The 25,540-nt window shown below is 40.9% G+C and overlaps 1 protein-coding gene across 4 annotated transcripts in view; it reads right to left on the reverse strand.

Annotated features, from left to right (window-relative positions):
* The window catches only part of LOC131663039 (solute carrier family 35 member F3), a 1,047,178-nt gene that overhangs the window by 53,058 nt on the left and 968,580 nt on the right, over positions 1-25,540 (reverse strand). The window contains exon 10 of one of the 4 annotated variants that reach the window (XR_009301820.1): positions 6,603-6,673. The exons of 2 other annotated variants lie outside the window; for them this stretch is intronic. Coding sequence is in view for 1 of the 2 variants with exons in the window: in XM_058933092.1 (XP_058789075.1) it covers positions 24,991-24,994 (4 nt within the window). In the remaining variant the exon portion in view is untranslated. Of the gene's footprint in view, positions 1-6,602; positions 6,674-24,491; positions 24,995-25,540 lie in introns of those variants that run through there. One more of the 4 variants, XM_058933092.1, reaches the window with a different exon arrangement.

Here is a 25,540-nt window from a genome sequence, read left to right on the forward strand (position 1 = left end):
TTGACTCACTACCCCCGATTATTTAGGGCGCCAGACCGCCGGCTAATTAGGGCGATCGTCGGGGGTAGGGCCAAAATGGGGCTTTCGTCGCTGGTATTCCGGCCCGCCTTCACGGCGACTGCGCAGGGTAGGCAAGCGGGTGAGTACCCGCGATTTCCACAGTTCAGGCCTTGGTGTCCAACTCCCCACTTTCTAGGTCTCCTTGATTAGGGTATGCCGGTAGCTCATATGATGGCTCCTTAATTCAGGTCGTGAGTCCGTTCGAATTTGCGCGTATATTACTTATCGTGGGACTCGAAAATATAGCGAATTAGTGATACCCGTTTATAACCGCTCGCGGCTGAAAATCACTAGCATGCAATCGAGGCAGGATAACAAAGTAAATTTTATATAAAATTTATTAATCACTTTATTGACGTATCTAGTAATTCACAAATAAGAGATCGGAGTGAATAGGGTCGGTAAAACTCCGAATAATCATAAAATAGCAAGGTACAAATTAATCGAAATGTTAACAATTTTCCGGTCGGTCTTCGATTAACAAAGATGGTGGAAAGGTCAGCGCAAACAACTCAATCACGAATTTTCTCTGTTTGATCTCACCGCTCACTCTCGGTTTACGAAATGGCGGAAAGGTCAGCACAATTAAATAAGCACGGTAATCTCATTCGGCTAATTTTACACTCGTGATAAATTGTTAGCGGAAGGTCAGCGCGAATCCTAAATCACGAATTTTCTTTGTCTGATCTTAACGCTCACGTTCGGTTTACGAATTGGCGAAAAGGTCAGTACAATTAATATAGCACGGTAATTCTATATTCAGCCAATTCTATGTCGCAATAAATTATTAGTGAAAGGTCAGCGCGAATCTTAGCTTACGAATTTTCTTTATCTGATCCTAACGGTCACTTTCGGTTTACGAAATGGCGGGAAGGTCAGCACAATTAAGTAAGCACGATAATTTTATTTGGCTAATTCTATGTCGCAATAAATTATTAGCAAAAGGTTAGTGCGAGTAAATTAACCAATGATCTTATTCACCTACTTCTGCATACACAATAAGCTTTTATACGGCGAAAGGTCAGCGCGAATAATCGAACACTGCTTTTAATCCGTTTAAGCCTAACACTCACGTTCAATCCGTGAAATGGCGAGAAGGTCAGCGCGATTCAATAGGCACCGGCGTCGACGGATCCACGCGTCGCGACGACCTACGGCACTGAAAATCTCACTCCCGTACTCCGCGATCAATATAAGTGAGTGGCATTTTGCCTACTTACGATTTTTCCTTGTTGGTTCTGCGAACAAAATTATCTAGAATAGAAGGTGTCTAGCGCAAATGGTCCTGCGACAAAATTATCTGCAGTGATAAATTAGGAATGCTCCTTCTAGCTAGAGATCCAGTGGCAAAATGGACGAGAATCGGCTTTTCGCGGTCAAAGATCGCTTCTCTTCTCCTCTTTCCGAGAAGAAATGTTATTATTGGTCGGTATGCTAATTCGGATATCGGTAGCGCCCTCCGAATATTTTATCATTGGTCCGTATGTAAATTACAAGGACACAGCGCCCTCCTTAACTCTCCTACTTTCGTCGTTATTTACCCTCTCTCACCCCTTACTAAGGTAGCTATCATTAATTGTCGGAAAAGATCTGCCCCTACTCTTATCTATTTTTCTATCCGGACGGAAATCAAATTTTATTCTAATTCGTTGATTGGTCGTGACGTCACTAGCGAATTTCGTCAGAGGTTCGAATTCGGTCGGTTAATTTATTGTTATACCTAACGGTGTAGTTGTCGCTCGCTATCATAATAGGGGTGTAGTCGCATGCGAATTTTACAATTCGGTATCTATTCCATGCACGTTCTTTTTCAATTATAATTTTAATTTTAATTTGTCATGAATACGTATATAATATACGTCGTTTCATTTGTAGCGCTCTCATCCTCGCATTTGCATATTATTCCATTTATCATTTCCTATCATCTGTCTCGCTCGCTCTTGTTTAGTCTATTTCGCTCGCTCTGTCTCGCTCGCTCGCTCAAAATGGCCGCTCGGTCTCTCGCGTGTACGCCTCGTGTTCTCGTGTCGGTTGTTGGAGCGCCTTCTGGGGCGCTCCTGTGCCGGTTCAGTAACTTTCTCCCGGGTGTTTGTCTGTGTGGTTGCTGTGGTGCTTGTGTGTGGCGCTCAGGATGTCGCCGATGGTGTTCGGCAGCCCGACACAGCTGATTGCCGGCTGCCACTTCATCGGCGATTTTCTGCTCGCCCCAGAAGTGTCAGTGCTTCGTGAGTGTTGGTGTTGGTGTCTGGGAGTGTAACGGATCTGCATGTGTCATCAACATGCATTTCCGTTGCATTTCCCAGTCAAGTTTTCCATTTTTCTTTCGCCGGTCGGCAACACGTGGTCGGGAGTGTGTGTGAGTGAGTGTGTGCGTGCGCTCTCTTTTTCCGTGGTGCGCTTCTTTTTTCTCTCTGCTCTTTGAGTGTCCGTCAGATCGCGTTTGTCGAATTTGTTTTGCCCATATCTCCGGTGTGGTTGTTCGGATATAAAAAAGGGTAATTGTTTTATATAGGGTGCGTTTATTTTTATTTCATTCAACCGGTTACGGGGCGGCAAGGGACGGGGATGGCCTTTCTGAGGTGTTGCAAATAATGCAGCACTCAGGAAAGGCCTTGTAATGTACCGCATTACAAGATTTAAAAACGTGTTTAAATATGTTTGGTACAAAAGTTTATACTTAGATAAAAAACCTAATTTTTTCGATAATCGTGTTGGATATTGCTTCGAAATTTCAGAACATTCTATCTGCGAGATTTATAAAAAAATAGCAATTATAAAATGTGTATGGTTCAAGAAATGAATATGTTTACAGCATTTATTTATAGAGTATCATTATCGTTCAGTGATAATGAGCGCAGATAGAATTTATATTTATAAAAAATGTAACTTCAATTTTAGAATATCAGATCAAATAAACGAACAAGATAATAAAACGTTACAATTAACAATCATTTTCAATATGCTCGTTCCTTTAAAGATTCTACAAATATTTCGAAATTAGGAATATAAATAACAGGGAGCGGCAGTAGATGCGCAATGTTTTTTTGCGTATGTTTCAAGACAGATTTTTCCATAAAAACTAGGGCCCTATGCTGGTAGTTGTTGATGAGTAGAATTCATTAATTTATAGACATTTTGATTTGATTTTAATAATTATTTTTGTTCAAGAAATTTGATGGTGAAGAAATGGCTAGCTGCCGTTGGCACTTGTGAGCCTAGAAAACCAAGTGTAATGCCCAATGGGCGAACACTACAAAATAAGTTCGGCAAAGATAAGCCAGGCCGGGCGCACGTAATTGCGCATGTGTCACAGGTGGGAGAGAAAAAGATATATCGCGATTCTATGAATATGTGAAGGCACATTCGTTCGCAAAAAACAATAAATAATACACGCTCCCTAATATGTTTTGTTTGTTGGCCAGCCAACATAACTCTTTGGCCAGAACTCACCGAATGCGTTGTTGGCCCTCGCTGGAGACAGACTTTGTTGACAGTTGCTGTAGTAGCCGAGACTCATTCGCTGTCTCGCTTCGGCATGGATGGATGTCTCGAGCTTGACCAGCTTGAGGCCATACGTTCAGGTATCCGCTAATATGCCGAGATTCTTTGGTGCTTCGTCCCACGGAACCTTACAACATGCCAGCACTCGCTGGGAAACGCTCGGTTGGCGTCGCTCGTTCCAATGCGTGGAAAAATACAAGGGGATAGCCCTCGACACGTAACTTTCCTAGATCTGCCTTTTGAGCGTTTTGATTCAAATTCGCGATACAAGTATTGCTCGTTACAAGTTATAATGGAATTTGAATTATTTCTCGCTATTCTAATGATAAGTTCATGTTTGACATTGACTATGATTTTTCCATAATCTTGAGAAAATCCCAATACTGAGTATACGAGCATACTGAGGTGAATAGTAATATCAAAATAATCTTTTGATGAAAATTGATAATCATGGATTTTTAGTTGTTGATAAAGACAAACCAATAAATCACGGTAGATATCGAAAATAATTTGATCCGTTTGCTATAAACATCGTAGATTGAGTGAACGAGTGTTCTTTCTCTCTCATCAATACAAATATCAATAGTATGGCATATTTTAACTAAGAAAAGACAGAACTTCAACAATGAACTAAGGCTCGTGATGCAATCAGACGTAAATTACAGCTATTAAAACGCAGAGAAGCAGATTTAGAAAAGATTTTGAATGAAATACTTAAACCAGGTACTGATCAATTGGAGAAGTTTGTAGAGACAGCTACTGAGAATCCTAATACTGTTGTTACTACTATTACTAACGAATCGTCAACGAAAAAGAATAGAATCGCCGTTAAAAATATCTTCAATAAATGTAATAAAACAATACAAAAATAGTTTTAGTTTTGCAGTATCACATAGTCAAAAAAATTAACAGATGTTAAAAGAAAAGCAAAAATTACACAATTATTTATAAATACAAAGACATGCACAGTTCTTCTGACTCTGAACTAAAACAAGAAAAAAATGGAAAATTTTTACTACGGTAAGTGATGACCAGTATTTATCAGATAACTTGCATAAGCCTGATCTTCAAGACTATACATCTTAGCATGAAACAGAAGGAAATAAGGTAACAAAATAAAAATCTTAACTCGCTTATTAAAAAAGTTATTAGATAAATAATACAAATTTCTTTATTAGAGACGCATGTTCCATTTGAAGCATGGTATTTCCATCATAAAAGAGCACTGGGAATCGTTGAAAAACGAATATAGTATAATAGATTATACAGATTCTTGATGCATGCCATGTTTAAAGAGAATGATTTAATAGATAAAGTTCTTAAAATAAATGCATGCAAAACCGACCGGGTCCAAGGAATAATTCATTCTGAGTTTACTCCTAAAGAAAAAACTGTGATAAGAAGTAGGTTTACTCCATTGGAAATTTATTTATAAACTTCAAGTATACACGTAATATAATTTTTATTTTAGAAACATTTTTTTGTAAAGTAAATATCATTGTCAAAAATAGAAAGGAAGCAAAATATCATAAAAGTCATTGGAAGACTTATTACATTGTAACACCATTGTATATAAAATTATAAATGCGCCTACCGACGCATTGAGAATGTATGTGTGTGTGTGCGGTAAGGGAGCTAGAGCCCGAGAAAATCTAGCCCAGTGGCAGCACCGTCAAGTGCTGCCACTGCTATCAAATCTATTCGTTAATTTTTACCAGGTTTGCTGGCAGTCGTCGACGACATTGTCCCGCGTACGGAGCTCTCTTGCAGTCTCTTCTGTTTCCAACAAACGACGTGCAGACTTTGCACTTTATCGAACAACCGTATCTCTCAAGTAGAATTTTCAACAGTTCTGAGTTTGTGGTGTGTATGAATGTGAAATTTACACGGAATTCCTGAGTGAGCACATATGTGCATATGCACGATCATTGTCTCCGCGGCGTCACTCGCGATTATCTAAATTGTTATGTGTCAGTGTATAATAATAAAAAGGGTTTTTATGCCGTGATCGGCTTTTTCCCTTTATACAAGTGTATCTTATTTAAACCCGATTCCCAGATTTTGAAAATGATTTAGGCACAATTAAAATCCTAGTTTCAACCACATTATATATTCTGTCTGGTGTAAAAGCATGATAATTAAAAATGCCTTTCAATAGTCTAAAAAATTTATTGACTACTTTTTGAATAAATCCATGAGCTCTCGCTGAAGACGCGTGCTTGGCTTTCCTAAATAACAGTTCATGCCTTCTCATGAAAGTACTAAGCCAATCTTTACATGCTATTTTTATCTCTTTAGTGAAATAATGTGGAACCTGCATTTTCTTAGCAAATTCATAGGTCAATTTTCTCATATATATGCCATCACGACTGAATCCTGCAGGTGATATATTTTTGTTTTGATTTGGAGTATCATCATGTTTTCCTTTCAATTTTTGTCTAATATTGATCTGGGTATATCAAATTCAAGAGCAGAACTTTTGCCCGATTTCCCAGTCATACGTTTTGAATAGCTGTATATGGCTGACCTTCATTCCATTTTTTTCTTTTTAGTTTCCTTCTATAATATTTAACCATCACTGATAATTAGGCTAAATTTAACTGTAAAGATATATAAGAATAAGCACCTATATCACTTTTTTTATCACATATTTACATTGTTCAAAACAAAATGAGGTACTTACGCTATTTGTTGCAGTCAAATGCAAAACTGACAATAATAAATTAACTTAACAGCTAAACGAAAATAAATGCACTTTGTCCTATATTTTTGTATCTAGTCTATAGTAAAACTTTAGAGGTTAGGTGGATCAGACAAATTAACTAGCCACTGAGTCGCGCTGATTGTGCATATGCCACTTGTGCCCCGTCAACGTTGCCACTCGTCCCCATTTTGACATGATTTTAAAGTACTTATCAAATTATTTAAAAAAACTATTTTAAATAAAAAAATTGTGCTTGAAACTTGAACATTCAAAGTATAATATGCATTAATTTTTATTTGAAAAAACGATGATATTCACCTTATTTGAATCGACTGACCTTTTTTGAGCTCCAATTTTTAAATACATCAAATTAATTGTTGAACAATTTTTTTTTCACGGTATGCTCATCTGAAAGTATTAAGAGTATTACTAAAGAAGAATTGATATCAATTAGATTTTTATACGTTGTCTATATATTCTCTATAGGTATGGCATCCAGCAGACGACGAGAACTAAATCGAGCGAACAATCTAGAGGAATAATTTTGGCCCCCTAGATATAATTTCTCTAGCAGCAACGCTGTATATAATTATTTTTGGTAAGCGGGATTGATATTATCTAGTATATAAAGTTCTTACTCTTGATAAAACATTATGCAAACTACAGTTGAATATCTGTCGTCATATATATTACGATTCATTCTTTTTGTACTAATTTAATAATTTATTTCATTTAATTCATTACAGTGAAATGTTTGTACTTATTAAGTTATAAATGTACACGAAGCATGTATTTTTCTTCAAATAAATATTTTTGAAATATATTAATTTTCATTATCTCACAACTTTTTGTTAATCCAAGGTAATAATCAATATAAAATCGAAATAATTTTAATAATTAATTATGTCATACATGATACTACACTAATTTAAAATCGTGAAATATTTTTTCAATATTATTTTTTTGACAATATAATATAATATAATATACACCACTCGAAATCGAAACGTATTATATTCATAATTTGCAATTACACTGACTCAACTAGAGAAAGAGGGCGGATAGATTAAAAATTGCGGATATCAATGCTAGACCAGAGCCTATGTCAATCTTAAAAGTATTTCTATCACTAGTTATTCATATTGTAAAAACAGTTTATCGATAGGATAGGCAGAATGTTTTTTTTAATATATAAATATACTCCAACATCTTTTTAATGAGAAAGCGATTTACTACTTATCAGTGTTTTTATATAGTTTATCTATTAATTGTCACTTATCATCATTAATAAAATATTTAATTTAATCAAAGGAATTAAATTTTCAATCAAAGAGGTTATTATTGTATTACATTACACTATATGAATTCTCAAACTGGATTTAATATATTCAATGATGAATATAAATCTATTATAACTCTTATCCCTCCTGAAAAAAGTTACGTTATAAAAAGACGTCTTTACCCTACTAAAAATTCTTAGAAGAGTTTCATTGTAAGAAATATCGCTAGATCCCGTAGGATGTTTTCACCTTCTATTTATTATGCTTGAACCGATTCTCATGCAAGATCCAAAATAAGAAATATATAAAAATGACTCGTATTCTATTCTCATGAAAGATCTAATACATGAAGTTGTCTTCACATACGATCTGACATATGGTCAGATAATATGTAAGATACCAAACTTTTATAACAATTTATAATAAACAATGGTGATTGCTTTGGTAACATGAACACTTATTTATTATAAATTTTTATAAAAGTTTAGTTTCTTACATATGATCTGACCATATATCAGATCATATGTGAGAACAGTTTCATGCATATGAGATCTTTCATGAGAATAGAATACGAGTCATTTTTATACATTTCTTACATTGTTTGGGGACGTGTTCGAGGGAGAGGTGAATGTGAGAATGCGTGTGGATATACTAATTAATATATTTATTTCTTCTACACTAAATTACACCTAAAGTTAGCTTGAGTAACTTGTGAGCAAGACTCGATGCGTGCGAGAGAATTTGGCCATCTTGCTTAGCCTGGGGGCCGATACCGTAGAAAGGCCACTACGCGGCGTCAGTGCTTGCTTCCGACGGTGCTGCCGCGGATCAGAGCCAGAGCGAGTCGGATCTATCCCCACATGTACTCCTCCCTTAGAGAGCTTCGTGTCGAACGAAGAGAACGACACTTTTTTTCGAAGTATCGTTGGCACAGCCTTGGACGGGAGAGGAGTCTGTGGCTCGGACGAGGCTGGAAGATGTGGGCTCTGGCTCTGCTGCGCTGAGAGAGTTGGAAGCACAAGCTGCTGCTGCTGCGATGAGAGAGCTTTCGGCTCGAGCTGCTGCTGCTGGAACGTTGAGTGCGACGAGTGAGCTTAGGGCTCGACGTTGCCCTGCGAGTGCTGCTGCTGCTGCTGCTGCTGCGATGAGAGAGATTGCGAGCCAGGCTGCTGCTGCGAGTCCATCTTGATGAGCGGCCGAGCTTCAGGAGCGGCTGCTGCTGCTGGTGCTGGTGTTTCTGGCGGCCTGGAAGCGGCGTGCGATGGAGTTGCTGGTGCCGGCTGCGTAGGCAGGCTGCTGTCTACCTGAGGCTCGGGCGCGTGAGTGGACGATGCTTCAGCCGATGGCGGGAGAAGCCGGTCCTCCTTGTCTCGGTACGCTGGCTTGAGAGCGTCCGTGGAAACGGTCTTTTCCTTGCCGTTGACCACGATGACGTAGGCCTTGCTGCTGACTCGACGGCGGACTTTATGCGGCCCGGTGTAAGGCGGTTGCAGGGGCTTGCGCACTGCGTCAATCCTCATGTACACGTGTGAGCACGTCTTGAGGTCTGCGAACTCGAAGATGCTAGGCTTCGAGTGCGACGATGCTGAACTGGGCGGATGCTCCGCATGAGGCTAGACAGCTGGTCGACGAACGTGGGCTGGTCTGCTGGCGCGCTGTGCGTGACGAAGAACTCGCCGGGCAGGCGGAGAGTGGTGCCATAGAGCATCTCGGCTGGCAATGCTTCGAGGTCCTGCTTGTAGCAGGCACGCAGACCAAGGAGCACGATGGACAGTCGTTGCGGCCACGGCGTCTCACCTGCGTACACCAGCGCTGTCTTGATGGTGCGATGAGGGTGCTCAATCATGCCGTTGGACTGCGGGTGATAGGGCGTCGTGTGGATGTGGTGTGCTCCGGTGAGGCCAGCCAGGGCGTCGAAGAGCGCAGACTCGAACTGCGTGGCTTGATCCGAGGTGATGGTGATAGGGCAGCCGTAATGAGCAATCCAGTGTTGCATCAGTGCGTTGGCTACCGTGTCCGCTGTGATGTCCACTAGCGGCACGGCGACAGGCCACCTGGTGAACCTGTCTATGATGGTGAGGCGGTAGCCAGCTCTGGACCTGCGGCAGCGTGATGAAGTCGATGTTGATGTGCTCGAACCTATTCTCTGGCACATTAAACGACTGCAGCGCTGCACGGTTGTGCCTGCTGACCTTGGCTCTCTGGCAAGGGTCGCAAGCGCGAGCCTAAGCGTAGCCGTCCTTCCTGACGTGGGGCCAGATGAATTTGGCTGAGATAGCACGTGCCGTGGTGCGTGGACTGGGGTGCGCTGGCCCGTGGAGCACATTGAAAGTCACGCGGCGCAGCGGCTCCGGCAGGTATGGCTTTACCACGTTGTCCTTGATGCTGCAGGCCACCTTGGCGCCGTCGATTTCCAGGACTTAGAGATCCAGCGCACCGCTTTCGAGCAGGTGAATGAGCTCCTTGTCGAGCTGCTGTGCGGCTTCGATGTTCTTGGCGAGGAGGCCCGATGGCATGCCAATGGTACACGCGCGGGAGAGCGTGTCAGCTACGACGTTGTCCACTCAGCTGATGTGCTGGACATTGACGTTGAATTGGAGGATATAGTCCATGTGCCGCTTCTGCCTTGGTGAGCTTCTGCTGGATGGCCTGCGACATGCGTGGGCTAACGGCTTGTGGTCAGTCCTGAGCACAAACTCGCAACCCTCCAAATAGTGCTCGAAGTGCCTCACAGTCTCGTAGGCTGCAAGCAGCTCTCTGTCGAAAGTGCTGTAGTTTCTGTGCGCCGGTGTGAGTTTCTTGGAAAAGAAACCAATCGGGTAGTGCTTGCCATTAATGAGTTGTTCCACGGAGCCGGCAACTGCCTCGTCTGAAGCGTCGGAGAAGACGACGAGCTCGGCATCTGGGGCGAGGAAAGCGCTGTAGGTGGCTCGTTTGAGCGCCTGCTTGCAAGCTGCGAGAGCTTTGTCCTGAGCTGCGGTCCAGCCCTTTAGCTTCGCCTTCTTCTTCTTGGGGGCGCCCTGTAGGAAATTGTCGAGAGGAACTTCCAGTTGAGCTGCTCCACGAATGCAGTGCCTGTAATAATTGAGCGCACCGAGAAAGCTGCGAAGCTCCTGGTATGTCGTCGGCGTCGGGATGCGGTCAACTGCCTCGACCTTGGGCGGCGGCGGCTTGAAACCCTGCTGGCTCACTGTGAATCCCAAGAAGGTGACCTCGGGCAGTGCAATCTGGCACTTGGCGAGGTTGAAACAGAGGTCAGCTGAACGAAGCTTGTCAAAAAGCCTGCGCACGTGGTCCAAATGCTCCTCGTAGTTCTTGGAGAAAACGATGATGTCGTCTATGTACCAGCGGCAAAACCAGAGGTCCTTGAGCAGACCGTCCAAGAAACGTTGAAACGTTTGAATGGCGTTGCGTAGGTCAAGGGGCAGGACGAGGAAATCAATGAGGCCAAACGGAGTTATGACGGCTGTCTTGCAGATGTCCTCATCGGCCATTGGCACCTGGTAGAAGGCTCTTTTGAGGTCGACCACTGTGAAAACCTTGCCGCCGTGACAGCCATGGAGAAGGTGTTCGATGACTGGAAGGGGGTAGCGGTCCGGTTCGGTGATGGCGTTGACGCGGCGGTAGTCGCCCGTGACGCGGAAGGTGCCGCTGCCGTCGTTCTTCTCCACAATGTGCAGAGGACTGGCCCATTGACTAGAGGAGGAGCGGACGAGACCTGCGTCCATGAGCTCCTTGACGGCTGCTTTGGCGCCTTTGAGCCTGTTGCCGAACAGCGGTCGTGGACGCTCGTACACCGGTGGCTCCGTGGTGCGGATGAAGTGGGTGACGGGCGTTCCATTGAGGGTTGCCTTCCGGTTGCTGGGCTTGGTGAGGTCCGCGTACTCGACGAGCAGCGCGTCGAAAAGGCTCCTAGTTGTCAGGTCCACGACAGGGTCGTGCAGTATAGCGACGGTGTGGTGCGAGACGGCTGACAACTGACCTTGGGTGGCCAGCGTCAGCGTCAGCGTTTTGGTGGCGTCGACAAGACGCTGACTTTGGAGGTCCACCATGAGGCCTGCGTGCGCCAGGAAGTTAGCTTCGATTATGACTCCAGAGATGTCAGCGATGGTGAACGGCCACTCGAAGTCTCTGCGTAGGCCGATATTGAGTGTGAGGAGAGTGCGACCAAACGTCGCGATGGGCGACAAGTTGGCCGCGGTGAGTGTCAGCGGCTGCTACACGAGTTGTGTGGCCTCTTTGACTGCCGAACGGGGCAGAAGAGATACGACGGATCCCGAGTCGACCAGGAACGAGAGGCGTGAGTTCCTGTCGAAAACGTGGAGGCGGTTTTCCTTTGGCAGTCCGCTGCTGTGAGCCGCCTGAACTGTGGGCAGCGGTTTTAGTTTTTTAAGGCCTTCGAGTGGTTGCACGGCTTCTCGCATTTAAGTGCTTCATCCCCGAAGCGCTGATGGTAGTAACAGTGGCCCTGCTGCGTTTGAGTGGCTGGCGTTCCAGAGCGCCTGCGGCTGCGGCTACGTCCTCTGCCCTGGGACCTCTGCTGACTCAACATTTTGACGGCCTCGCAGGTTTGCTCGGAGGTTGCCAGGAGCCGCGACATGAGGGCAGTCATGTTGGCCATCTCCTTGGCCATTGCATAGTCTTGGCGATGTGGAGAGCTACTGCAAGAGTAGGGCTTGACAGCAGCAACGGTTGGTGTTGGCGTAATATCCGCCAACTTGTCGGCTGCTTCCGCCAACTTGTCGAGTGCGCCGTCGAGCACGGTTAACATGCCCTGCGAAGACGCGGGTAAGAGAGCCAGCCACTTGACCTTGAGAGCATCGTCAGTGACGCTATTGCCTGCGAGGATGCGCATCTCGCGTAGAAGCTCTGTAGGCTTCTTGCCTTCCGGCATGATGTCGTTGAGCAGTTTGCGTAGTCGTTGCTCGTTAGTTTGGGCGAAACGCTCGAGCATGCGGCTCTTCAGCGTAGCGTACCTGTCAGAAGTCGGCGGATTCTGCACCATGTCCAGGAGCTCGTTGACAGCGTCCTCGCCGAGTGCTGCAATGACCAGATTGTAGCGCTTCAGGTCATCGTCCACGCCATGGGCTTGCAGGTTGGACTCTATTTGCGCGAACCAAGCCTCCGGCGCTCCTTTCCAGAACAGCGGAAGATTGGAGTAACTGCACTTGTTGCAGCTGCAACGCGAGGTTAGCGGCATCGATGGGCTCGTTGTTTTGGGTTGGCGGGGGTGAATTGACCATGTTGCCCACTAAAGCGCTTGCCGGCACTTTTTTTTCGAGGATGTCTTTCTCTGGTTGCGTGAGCGCGTTAGATTCGGCACCCGTGGGCACTTTCTTATCGTTTTGTTCGGTTTTTTCGTTTATAAGGTTAGCTCCCGCACTCACAGTCACTGAGTTTTTTTTTAATTCGAGCGATTTTGCGAAGGCTCGCGTGATCGGCCTCGGCTGCACGCGCGTACCTGTTGCGTCGGTCGCTACGACAGGTAGGGGCAGGCGCGAGCGCGGAATGTTTGACGATGGCGGCGGCGTGGTATGAGAGCCGGCTTTTCGCGCGATCACGTTGCCGAAAAAGAATCCGCTCGAATCACGTCGGGGTCATCACTTTGGGGACGTGTTCGAGGGAGAGGTGAATGTGAGAATGCGTGTGGATATGCTAAATAATATATTTATTTCTTCTACACTAAATTACACCTAAAGTTAGCTTGAGTGACTTGTGAGCAAGACTCGATGCGTGCGAGAGAGTTTGGCTATCTTGCTTAGCCTGGGGGCCGATACCGTAGAGAGGCCACTACGTGGCGTCAGTGCTGGCTTCCGACGGTGCTGCCGTGGATCAGAGCCAGAGCGAGTCGGATCTGTCCCCACAATTGGATCTTGCATGAGAACAAGCTTAAATATAAGAAATAGGGGGCAAAAACATTCTACGGGATCTAACGATGTTTTTTTATATTAGAACTGATGTAAGAATTTGTAGTAGGGTATAAGACGTCATAATGACGTTATTTTATGGCATCATTGGCCACGTCTGTCATGCGAACTAATAATAAAATAATATAGTTATCTCCTGTAGCTAAGAACATATGTCATACACGCGTATTCGTTGCACACGCGGGCCGACTGAAGTAGAAGACATAAGAAAGGCCGAAACAAACAAACTGTACGCGATAAATACATGATAGACCAGAAATGAAATAGAACATAGACAGCTGAAAACCTAAATAAACAATTAAGCGATATGACTATCTCGGTTCCCAGGATATACTTATTCCTGAAGGAAGTGGTAGGGACTTATCTTAAGTTTGTGAGCCCCCGAGAGGGACAAGCGCAGGCAGTCCTGTACACGATCTCGCCTTGTAAAGACATCTCTCTGGAGCTCTGTCACTTTATAATAAAAGTATTATTATATAACTGCCGACTTCGACGCCTAGATTCCTGCAAGTACCCACACGCGCCTTATAACTCGACTATCGCTACCGCAGCGTGTAAAACTTGCCGTGAAAATCATCAAAATTGGATGACATTTGGTGGCAGCAAGGGTGGAATAAAGAAAAAACGGTTAGAAAAAAACTACCAGTAGTATAATCGGACCGTTTAGTCAAGAGGCAGCATAGAGATCGCTCGACTCCGGATTATCACTCAGTTCCCAGAGAAGAGGACAGTCCGAACGCACAATCTCGGCTGATATTGATTGGTGCAGCAGTTCTCAGAGAAGCAGCCGACATCGTTCATCAGCCTACACGCACAAATCGTTGCCGATTCAGGAGTCTCGCAGTTGCCAGGGGAGCAGCTCAACTTCAGCGCACGTTGTGCTCACGGATATATTCAGTGCTACCGTTTTTACGGCCCAACAGGGAGGTCCAAAGGACTCAAGGTACGCAAAAATAAATTTTAATAAGTTCAAAAAGTAAAGAACTTATTGCGCCGCGTTATATTTTGTAAACTGAAGTCTATGATTGAGATATTACAGAGAAAGTTGGCCCCACTTTGTCTGTCGTATCAGTGAAGTTATTTACCTTTCAATCATAAACGCAGTCGTAATTAATAAGCTTTCACACGTGTACATTCACATCACTACACTCGCGCTTGAAAAATAGGTTAGACTTATATGCTAGGTCGCGATACTTTTTGTAACTATCGAACTGTCGATAACGAGAGTACAGACTCTGACAAAACTTCCGGAACACAATCCTTAATAGACGTAACTGACCACTCACACGATAATCAGCGACATTCAAACATTTACTTACGACCTTCAAAAATGGATGCTCTTAGTAAATTCACGAAGAAAATAAACTCAAGCGAAGATATTACCGAATCAGATAAAGAATCACAGCTGAGGAAGGAGCTTTTGTTACAACGTGAAAAAAATGAACGACAGCAGGTGCAAATTGACAATCTATCGAAACAACTCAACGAGCTTATGCAAAGTATACGGAAGGATGAAGTAATAATACCGGCAGCGCGAAGACAGCAGGGAAATTCAGCAGTTGAGCCGCCTTTGCCTTCAAATAATATTTCCACGGGCAAGATACGTCCACGCGACTACATGTTTACACAGGAATGCTTCGACGGGAAGATCATCAATTTATTCGTGAATTGTTGACTGAAATAAGGGAGTACGACGGATCAACTGACGTATCTGCATTTATAGATCAAATTATAAGAACAAGTAGGCAATTAGACTCTGATCCAGCAATTTCTGCACTAATTAGGAAAGTTTGTGCATCAAAATTAAAAGGAAGAGCCCAGCAGGTAGTAGAAAGACACCAGGTAACCACTGCCGTGCAACTGAAAGAATGCTTAGAAACACACTTTGGCAAGTTAGAGCTTGAATACGATCAACTGTCTGAATTCAGAAATGCTATTAGGCAAAAATCCGGCGAGCCTGTAAAAAATTATGTATATCGCTATAATAATATAAACATGCGAATACAAGTTGCGATAGACAGAGAAGGTGGCGATTATAAAGAAATGCATCGCATTTATGAGTCCAACAAAGCGATAGAAAAATTTGTACGCGGATTATACCCAGAGGGATTACGACTCGCCGTCCAACAAAAGAATCCGCACACTCTTCCTATAGCATATCAACAAGCCATGTATGAAGAACAACGGAGAAATGAAGATGATTGGCTACGCGCTAAAAATCGTATCGATGCTACGTACGAATACGCCGATCAAAGAAAAGAGCGAGAGAAAAGAGAAAGTCGGCCTAAAGACAGGTATGCGCGCCCAAATAAACACTACTCCAAGGATAGATACGACTCAGCACCAAGGGAAAGATATTATAGTGATAAAAGGGAAGATAATCATCATAGTAGCTCACGAGAACAGTCAACAGACCGCTACCAATCTCGCGATAGAACGCCTCCAAAGGTTACGTTCGAGAAACAAGATAGGCCTCCGAAGCCCACGTGCTCACACTGTGGAGTATATGGCCATGATAAATCTAATTGTTATAGATTAAAAAATGCACAAGGCAAAAATTTTCCGAGACCAGCCTCAAGTCAACATTTGATGAAAGAAGAGAACGCCTCATGGACCGAGGACGACCCGCCATAATGCTTTTGGAACGACATGCAGACGCAATATATCCCTCAAATGGACGACACTGGCATCTATGGCTTAAGCCAACAGGCACAAGAAGACGAATATTAAAATTTTTAGTAGACACTGGAGCAGGCCTCTCAATAATCAAAGACTCAGTACTGGATAAAAAAACTTGTAATCCCATTAAACAGCCGATGCATGAGAGAAAAACAATTCAAATAGTGAATGGACCACATACAATGTACGGCCAATGCAAACTCAAAACTTTCGGAAAGGACTTTATTTACAATGTAGCTGCAGACTCATTTCCGCTTGACGCCGACGGACTTTTAGGCAGAGATTGGCTCAAAAACTATCAGGCTATAATAAATACTACAGACGAAATAATAGAAATCAAAGACGAACACCAAAACATATTAAGTTTAATAGAGAACTCACACCGCTTCAACCTGGAATAAATATTCTTACTGTCAAAATTAATGAGCCGGATGGAGATTATATCATGACAGATCAAAAAAACATAGTGACGCCTGCAATTTACAACGTAAGGGATGGAAAAGCGAAATTAAGTTGCATAAATAATTCAGAGAAACAAGTCAATATATACACTGACTTACACATAGAACAATTCAAAGAAAACATTTCAATATTAAACAATAACATTCCTAACGACCAGAGGAAAGCGCTTCTACAACAGTTCTATTCTCAAGAAAGTAATATCTATGCAACGCAGGATAGGGACAAACTTATTACTGAAAATACACGGGTTTCACACCTGCCGCAAGAACAAGCCAATGCTATCTTAACACTTGTTAGAGCTTTCTCGGATGTATTTCAACTTGAAGGAGATGCCGCCCCTTCACTCGATGACGTATATCACCGAATAGATTTAACTACAGCTCAGCCTATCAGTTCAAAACTATATCGACACCCGATGGCATTGCATAAAGAAATTGATAAACAAATCACGGACCTTGAAGAAAGAGGAGTAATAGTGAAGTCAAATTCGCCCTTCCTTTCGCCCGTATGGTGTGTATCTAAGAAAATGGATGCCTCAGGGGTACAGAAGTATAGAGTAGTAATTGACTTTCGGAAATTAAATGAATACACACTCCACGACAACTATCCGCTACCCTCAATAGATGAAATCTTAGATCAATTAGGAGAAACAAGATACTTTAGCGCGTTTGACCTTTTTACCGGTTTTTATCAGGTCCCTGTATTACCAGAGCACCGCGAACGAACAGCATTCAGCACCCACAGAGGACATTGGGAATTTAAACAGATGCCAATGGGACTCAAAAATGCACCCGCGACCTTTCAGCGCATAATGAATTTAAAATTGCAAGGATTAATTGGCACAATATGCTTTGTATATCTAGACGATATCATAGTATATTCAAAAACATTTGAAGAGCACCTGCAAAATTTACAAACTTTATTTCAACGACTGAGGAAGACAAAATTAAAACTACAACCAGATAAATGCGAATACGTAAAGGCAGAATTAGAATACCTTGGACACTTAATTACAAAAGAAGGAGTTTTACCGAACCCAAGTAAGATAGACTGTATAAGGAACTACAAACAACCCGTTAATCAAAAGGAAGTACGCCAACTATTAGGTCTATGCGGATATTATAGAAAATTCATCAAAAACTACGGTAAAATAATCGTACCTTTAAATAAGCTCATGTGTAAGGACCAAAAGTTTGAATTTACTCATGAATGCCAAGAAGCCTTCAAAACATTGAAAGAAAAATTAACCTCAGCGCCTATATTACGTTATCCAAACCTCGAAGAATTATTTATACTCACAACCGATGCAAGTAACGAAGGACTCGGAGCAATATTAAGTCAAGGAGATTACAAAAAGGGCAAAGATTTACCTTGTGCATACGCATCACGAGCACTTAATAGCGCAGAGAAAAACTACTCGACCACTGAGAAAGAATTGCTCGGAGCCGTCTGGGCTATAATAAGGCATTTTAGACACTTTTTATATGGAAAGCCATTTATTCTCATAACCGACCATGCACCTTTGGCAGGACTAATCAAGACCAAGTCACCCGAAATCGGATCGAGGATATTTAAACTACTTCTTAAAATAGCTGACTTTCAGCCAATGGTTGAATATAAAAAGGGTAGATTAAATACGAAGGCCGACGCACTTAGCCGAGCATTTTGCACTGAAGAAACTCTTTGCAGCATTGTATGGACGCGAGACAGTTACCCTGCTCTCACAATCACAAAGGACAAATGGCAATCGACGCCAGCAACAAAATTATTGAAGGAGTCGACCGAAAAGGGGACTAAAGCGTTAGAATTTAGTGAAGATTTTACCCTACAGGAAGTTGAGAATTCGATCAGTCACCTAAGAATGGTAGCAACATCAATCGGCATTAATCGGCTCTACATAAAAAGGAAACATCGTTATGAAAAACCAGTTGATGTAAACAAAACTATCAAGTTTGCTCCCCTAGCTGACCCGGATATAGCTAGTGAGCAGCCTAAGACTACGGCAAGACCATTATCGCCAATAACAAACGATGTTGAAGATTCAGATCTGCCTTTAAAACAACGACTACCTCGCCAGCGAGGAAGGCCAAAAATAAAGTCGCAAGTTATTATGAATAATAAATGTAAAGGAGACGTAATTTTGGAACCTTCTGAAGAGCTTATAACTAATCCACTGCCCGTAGTAATAGACATTCTTAATAAACTCAAAGCTGATGAAACTCTAGAATTCAGAAAAATCGATCACAGTACATCTCAAAAATTAATTCAGAAATTTGCTGAAATGGCCAAGCAAATGAGGCGGCCAACTCTCTACATTAAAAGCACAGAGCAGCAACACTTAGAAAATACTGTTGGGAAACAAAAACAGAGGATATAAGAAATTGGATCGATTCGTGTGAACATTGTCGTAACGAGGAGATAAAGAAACGATTCCGAGCGCCAGGCACACTCATTGAAGCACCCTCAGATATCAACGAAATCTGGTACATAGACCATGCGCAACCAAAGAAATATTTATATTTATTTGTAATCGAAGCACTAACAAGATATGTAAAGGTCATAATTCTAAATAGTTTCGATGAAACCACAGATGCCCTTAAAAACCTATTCTGTGAATGGGGGACGCCTAAAAAGATAATATCCGATAACGGCTCAACATTTCATTCAAAGTCATTTCAAAAGCTATTAGAACAATATAGAGTAAGCCACTATCCAGTTACGCCTCTACACCCTCAATCGAATGGAATTTGCGAGAGAGTTATTGGCACACTCAAAAATAAAGTTACTCGAGCGCTAGAAAACAACCGATCACACATACCTACAGTAATGAGCTACAACAATACAATACACCCAAGTACAGGATTTTCACCTTACGAACTCTTTTATGCCCGTGCACCATGTGAAATGATAACCGGTCCTCTGTTACGAGATATTATCGAAGGAAGATTCCACAAAGCCAATCGAGATAAAATCACCGCAAAAGTAACGATCGATAAAAATAAACAGAGAAATAAAAAATTAGTAGACTCACGACAAGCATTAAAATTTAAACCAGAATTACAGCAACAAGTGATGTTCAAGTTAGGGAACGAATATCAAGGGCCGGGAACAATACTTACAATAAATCGAAATGCTAATACCACACAGATATTATATAATAATGCTTTAGTTAGACGACATTTCAATCAATTAAAGCCATTGCCTGACGTTTTTATTTCAGATGAGGGAACTCTTAGTGCTACTCAACATATTCATTAATGTACAAGGAAAAATCAGTATAACACATCAATCTGTACCATTGCTGAGACAGAATTTCGGCACTGCTTTTCTTTACGAAGATACTTGGACCATAGTCAATCATATTAACTTGACTGTACTCCTACTTAACGGAAGAGAAATTGAACAGCATTTAGATCTCATAACTACCACGTGTAGTGGCTACAAGTGTCAAGCTAAAGATTTCATTGCACACCAGAAACGCCGATTACGCAGTCTAACGCAGAAGTTATCGCTTTTTCAGCCACACCCTGTAGAAGCCAAAAACAGAAAAAAAAGAGGCTTATTTAACTTTGTCGGATCAGTCAACAAATTTCTTTTTGGTACAATGGACGCAAATGACGCAGAGTACTATAATCAAGAAATCGACAAACTATATAACCATACAGGGAAAGCCCTGCTAGCAGTAAGAAATCAAACAATATTTATGCAGGATACTTTTAATGAATTTTCAAAAGAATTTCATACATTCAGCAGGAATTGTTAAATTGGAGTAGGAAAATGAAATCTGTATTTACAGACTATCAGGCAAACACAATGATACATCTATCACTTGAAGAAATCGACGTAGCGATTGAAGAATACGATAATTATATTACAGAGTTATTTACGGCTATAAACATTGCTCGAAACGGCTTATTATCACCAGCACTTATGAAACCAGAAACACTCATACAAGGTCTACGTGAAGCATATGAACAAAATGTATATATCGACATACTTTTACCACCTCACATAAATAATTATTTCTCTATTATACAGTCCATGATATTTTCATCATACATATCCAAAGCAGGACTTACAATAGTTACTAAATACCCCATTGCACATGCAAATCCTTATGAAATTCTAAAGTTACGAGCACTACCTTTTGAAAGTCGCTTAAACGTACTTGGATTGTTCGATGTAACACAGCAATACATACTCGTATCAAAGGATAACACTAAATACACGACTATTGATGACGTTAACACATGCTCACGCAATGATCAAGGAAGACTATGCCCAATTCAGTTCTTTCCAAAACGCCTGCAGTCACTAGATAATTGTGAAAGACTTCTCTTTGACGATGTAACGAAATGCCCGCCAAAGTACTTTGCATTATCGCAACCCTTCATACAAAGATTAAACAACACCAGCTTTTACATACTATCTACCGCTATGATGCAGTTTAGTCTCTTCTGTCGTTCTTATATAAAGGATTTACAAATAGAGCAACCAACTGTTGTACAACTATCTGACGGATGTTTTCTTACTAATGTTGATTACAGACTCGAAATCACACATGACGTACGTACTCACACTGAAAGCTACCCAAAAATAGACATTCCATCACTTCCACAAAATACCTCATCCGTGATTCCTACATTAACCTTACAAACGCATCACTTAGAGAATTTACACACAAAAGCGTCAAATTTAAAACAAATAGAGGAGGAGCTTGAATTATTATCAAGGGAACAACGTCATCACTCCTATATCGCTACCGCCGTAGATTACCTGCACTACGCTGGATACATTGCGCTCGCACTTATAGCAATTTATATTAGTTATAAGATAGGGTTGTTTAGTGCCACAGCTGTATTTTTACGATATATTTTCAGACATCTTACAGGACATTGTTGTTGTCATAATCGTGCATCCACTTCAGATATAGTTACCTACACTCGTTGCTCTAACGTTAAAGCTGTTGTCGATCCGATTAATAATGATATTGTCTGTAACTCTTTTATGTTGCACAAAGTGCCACCGCAGGTTGCGAACATATTGTGAGATTCTTGAGGACAAGAATCAGCTTAAGGAAGGGATTGTCATGCGAACTAATAATAAAATAATATAGTTATCTCCTGTAGCTAAGAACATATGTCATACACGCGTATTCGTTGCACACGCGGGCCGACTGAAGTAGAAGACATAAGAAAGGCCGAAACAAACAAACTATACGCGGTAAATACATGATAGACCAGAAATGAAATAGAACATAGACAGCTGAAAACCTAAATAAACAATTAAGCGATATGACTCTCTCGGTTCCCAGGATATACTTATTCCTGAAGGAAGTGGTAGGGACTTATCTTAAGTTTGTGAGCCCCCGAGAGACAAGCGCAGGCAGTCCTGTACACGATCTCGCCTTGTAAAGACATCTCTCTGGAGCTCTGTCACTTTATAATAAAAGTATTATTATATAACTGCCGACTTCGACGCCTAGATTCCTGCAAGTACCCACACGCGCCTTATAACTCGACTATCGCTACCGCAGCGTGTAAAACTTGCCGTGAAAATCATCAAAATTGGATGACAACGTCTGAAATTGGGATAAAAAAAAGTTTTTCAAAATGGTTGTAGTTTTATTGAAAAAAAATTTTTTTTAATGACGTCATTTTTACTAATAAAAATTACGTTATTACCAAAAATTAAGTTATTTTTATAAAATTTTATTCTCCTTACAAAAATTAAATGACGTCATTATCTACACTAACGTTACTTTTTAAGCAATTTCCTAAGTATGAAAAATAAATAACTTTATTTTGTAGACATATTTCGGATCTCGATAAAGTTAAAGACGTTTTTTTAGATAAATGAGGTTATTTTTGGTGATCTTTTACACGAAGGAAAATAAAAAACGTCATCTACTTTAATCAATAGCGCTATTTTCAAGGTTTTTTATAGCTACAAAATGAGATAACATTATTTATTGAGATTAATAAGGTTTTTGAAAAATGACAATTGTATAAGAAGTTGTTTGGATGCACATTTATTAACTTTATACACTAAAGCTTATATATATATATATTCCAAAAGAAAATTTTGAACAACTCAAGAATGTAATGAATATTATAAATCGAAAATGAGTTAAAACTGTGCTTTGCGTGTCTAAAATGAATTTTACGAAATGTAACGGGGGGTAGCTGCAAAAATGAGAAATTTATTTACGAACAAACTCCCACGATGCAGAGCAAACCGCCGCTCCGTTAACACGTATGTTAATACGTGTATTCGCCTTAACGTCAGCTGACTTAACTTAGTTGTCTTCGATCAAGCAGAGTTGAACTCACCTTAAGTCACGTGCCTTGTGACACACGATGAGTTTTAAGCGTAAGCGACTTTACTCCTAATCCACTTAATCCCCTATCTATAATAGGATTAAAACCTAAGCTTTTCCTAATTGTTTAAACTACTAGGAAAAGTTATATGACGAAATCGGCGAATAAGTTTAATAGATTTTATTAATAAAAATCTCTACAGTCTTTGTCGGGCCGAAAGACTGACGCACGCGAATAGGATTTACAATTAAATAACTTTCGGTGAGAAAGAGAGAGAGAGAAGATACGAAAATTGGCGCGATCTAACGCTCGGCGCGAATACAAAAAATATCAACGCTAACACGGTTGAACAAAATACTAAATGTATTTTGTCACGCGGTAATTAAGGGAGGTACACCTACCCTGCGGTGCAATTACGGTGATCAGCCGTAATTGTTGAAGCAAATTAAAGGTGCTCCTCAGATCCGAATCAGCTGTGTTGCCTCGATTGCAAATCTGATATATAATTGCTGTCGCTTTTGCTGCTGATTCCGTGATGCTGCTACTGTTGCTGCTTCCTCGTTCACCCTTGCACACGTATCCAAAATCCAAGTAAACTTTTTTATTGGCAAATCGTTGGAACACTGTGCTAAACTATTTTGGCGGTACTACACAAGTAACAGCTGAGACGTAACTGCTAATTTAAAAGATCGCGCACCCCCTCTCTCTCTCGATACTTAGAACTAACGCGCGAAAATCAGAATCGCGAACGGTTCGATTAATTGAATCGACTACCGTTGCAGAAATTAAAAAATTACATTGAACTCGAAATAATATATCTTGTAGAATTCGCTTTGCGAAGGTTACAATCATATGTTATGGGCTACAATGAAATAAATTATAAAGCAGCTAATAAATATTACTTTAGAATATTAATTTTTAAAATTAAACTGCTACTCGTACTCAAACTGCTGCTCATCTTCTAAATCATAATTACCGATCCCTTTATTTTCTTCCTGTGAAAGGTCTAATGCTGGGAATTAGTCCACGCTCTTGAAGGTAAACAGCATAGGTCAATGTAAATTACGAATCAATTAAATAAAAAAATTCACTCAATTATTTTTGTCAATAAAATATTCCATATTTTTGCCTGTTTCAAATCTTTTCGGTGTAAAGACCTCTCTGTCATCTATACTTAATCTTTTGTCTATTTGAACAATTTTTTTAGCAAATTCTTTTTCTTTCCATAAATGGGGTGTTGAAATTTCGCGAAGAATCTTTGAACAAGTGTTTTTCTTCAAAGCTCTCTTCCATACTTTGTAAGGGATTGAAATCCCGAAGTGTAAATGAAACATGCGCTTCTGCAAACATACAGGATCATACGTTTGTACATTGAAATGCTTATATACTATACCTATACGTATAAGTAAATACGTATTTGTCAAAATATGAAATAATTTATACATACTTGTTTTTTGTTACCAGAAGTTTTATCTTCCATCTCTACATGAAAATGTGTGAAGGGCACCCTTTTCACATTTTCATAGTCTCAAAATCTGAACATTCCCATTCATCAGTATCATACCATATATCAGAGGTTTTTCTCTTATACTTTTGTTTTTGTGTATCAACTGGTATGAGGTTTCTGACAACTCTCAATTTTTCTGTGCATTCTCGCAACTTTTTGGAAGCTTGGATCAACTTGACATTTTATTGTAACGGTGCGAACTCTTTCTGGTAGAAACGGGCCGCTTGTTGCGAAGTCAGAGTATTTTTGTACTTCCAGAAGTGCTTGGTACTGCATTACAAAATCTATGGGAGGATACATGTATCTTTTTTGAATTTGTGCAGATCATTTTTGACAAAATTGATACATTATATGATGACAGGCATTCTCCATCACGTATTGCTTGACGCAAGTTCGAAAAAGTCTCTATCTTCTCTCTCGCTGTTTCTGCTGTAGGATCTCCTCTTATATGATGCATAGACTTTTTTGCCGCAATTTTTTATCTTCTTCTGTCAGGGATCCTATAAGATGAATCAAATAAATTTCCGTCGCAATTTTATCTGCTGTTTGGTCACCTGTAAGATGATACAAATTGTAAACTATAATTATTGTATAAGTAGTTGTGAAACTGCGTGAAATTGCTTCGTTATCAATCATTTCAAATAACAATTACTTAACGAAAGAACATTTGCAAAAAAAAAGTCACTGTCAACGATTCTTATTTAATTTCAGTGTGTTATACTTTCGTCTCATAAAATACAAAAGAATATTATTTTTATTATCTAATTCTTTTATTTTAAATAATGATTTGCGTACATATTGTTATAATAAATAATCAGCATCAAATCTAATTTAAATACACGTTTAATTTAGAATGTATTAACCCATTAACGTCCAGCCGGACAAGTTTTATACTTTCCGCCCTCAAAAAATTGCAACACATGTATTCTTATAGCTTGAAGTGTGCTCTTTCCAATGGTATCATTCCGATTGAAAATTTCGTTTTCGATCGAAAACTGTTGTTTGAAATAAAAAAATCTCGAATTTTGAAGATAATTTTTTATTTCAAATCGAGTTTTTAAAGAGTAACCGGTTTGGAATCAACTTAGAACTGACCTCGA

Source organism: Phymastichus coffea, unplaced genomic scaffold (genome assembly GCF_024137745.1).
Source record: "Phymastichus coffea isolate CEN01 unplaced genomic scaffold, Cenicafe_Pcof_1.1 PCOF00030, whole genome shotgun sequence".
Lineage (NCBI taxonomy): Eukaryota > Metazoa > Arthropoda > Insecta > Hymenoptera > Eulophidae > Phymastichus > Phymastichus coffea.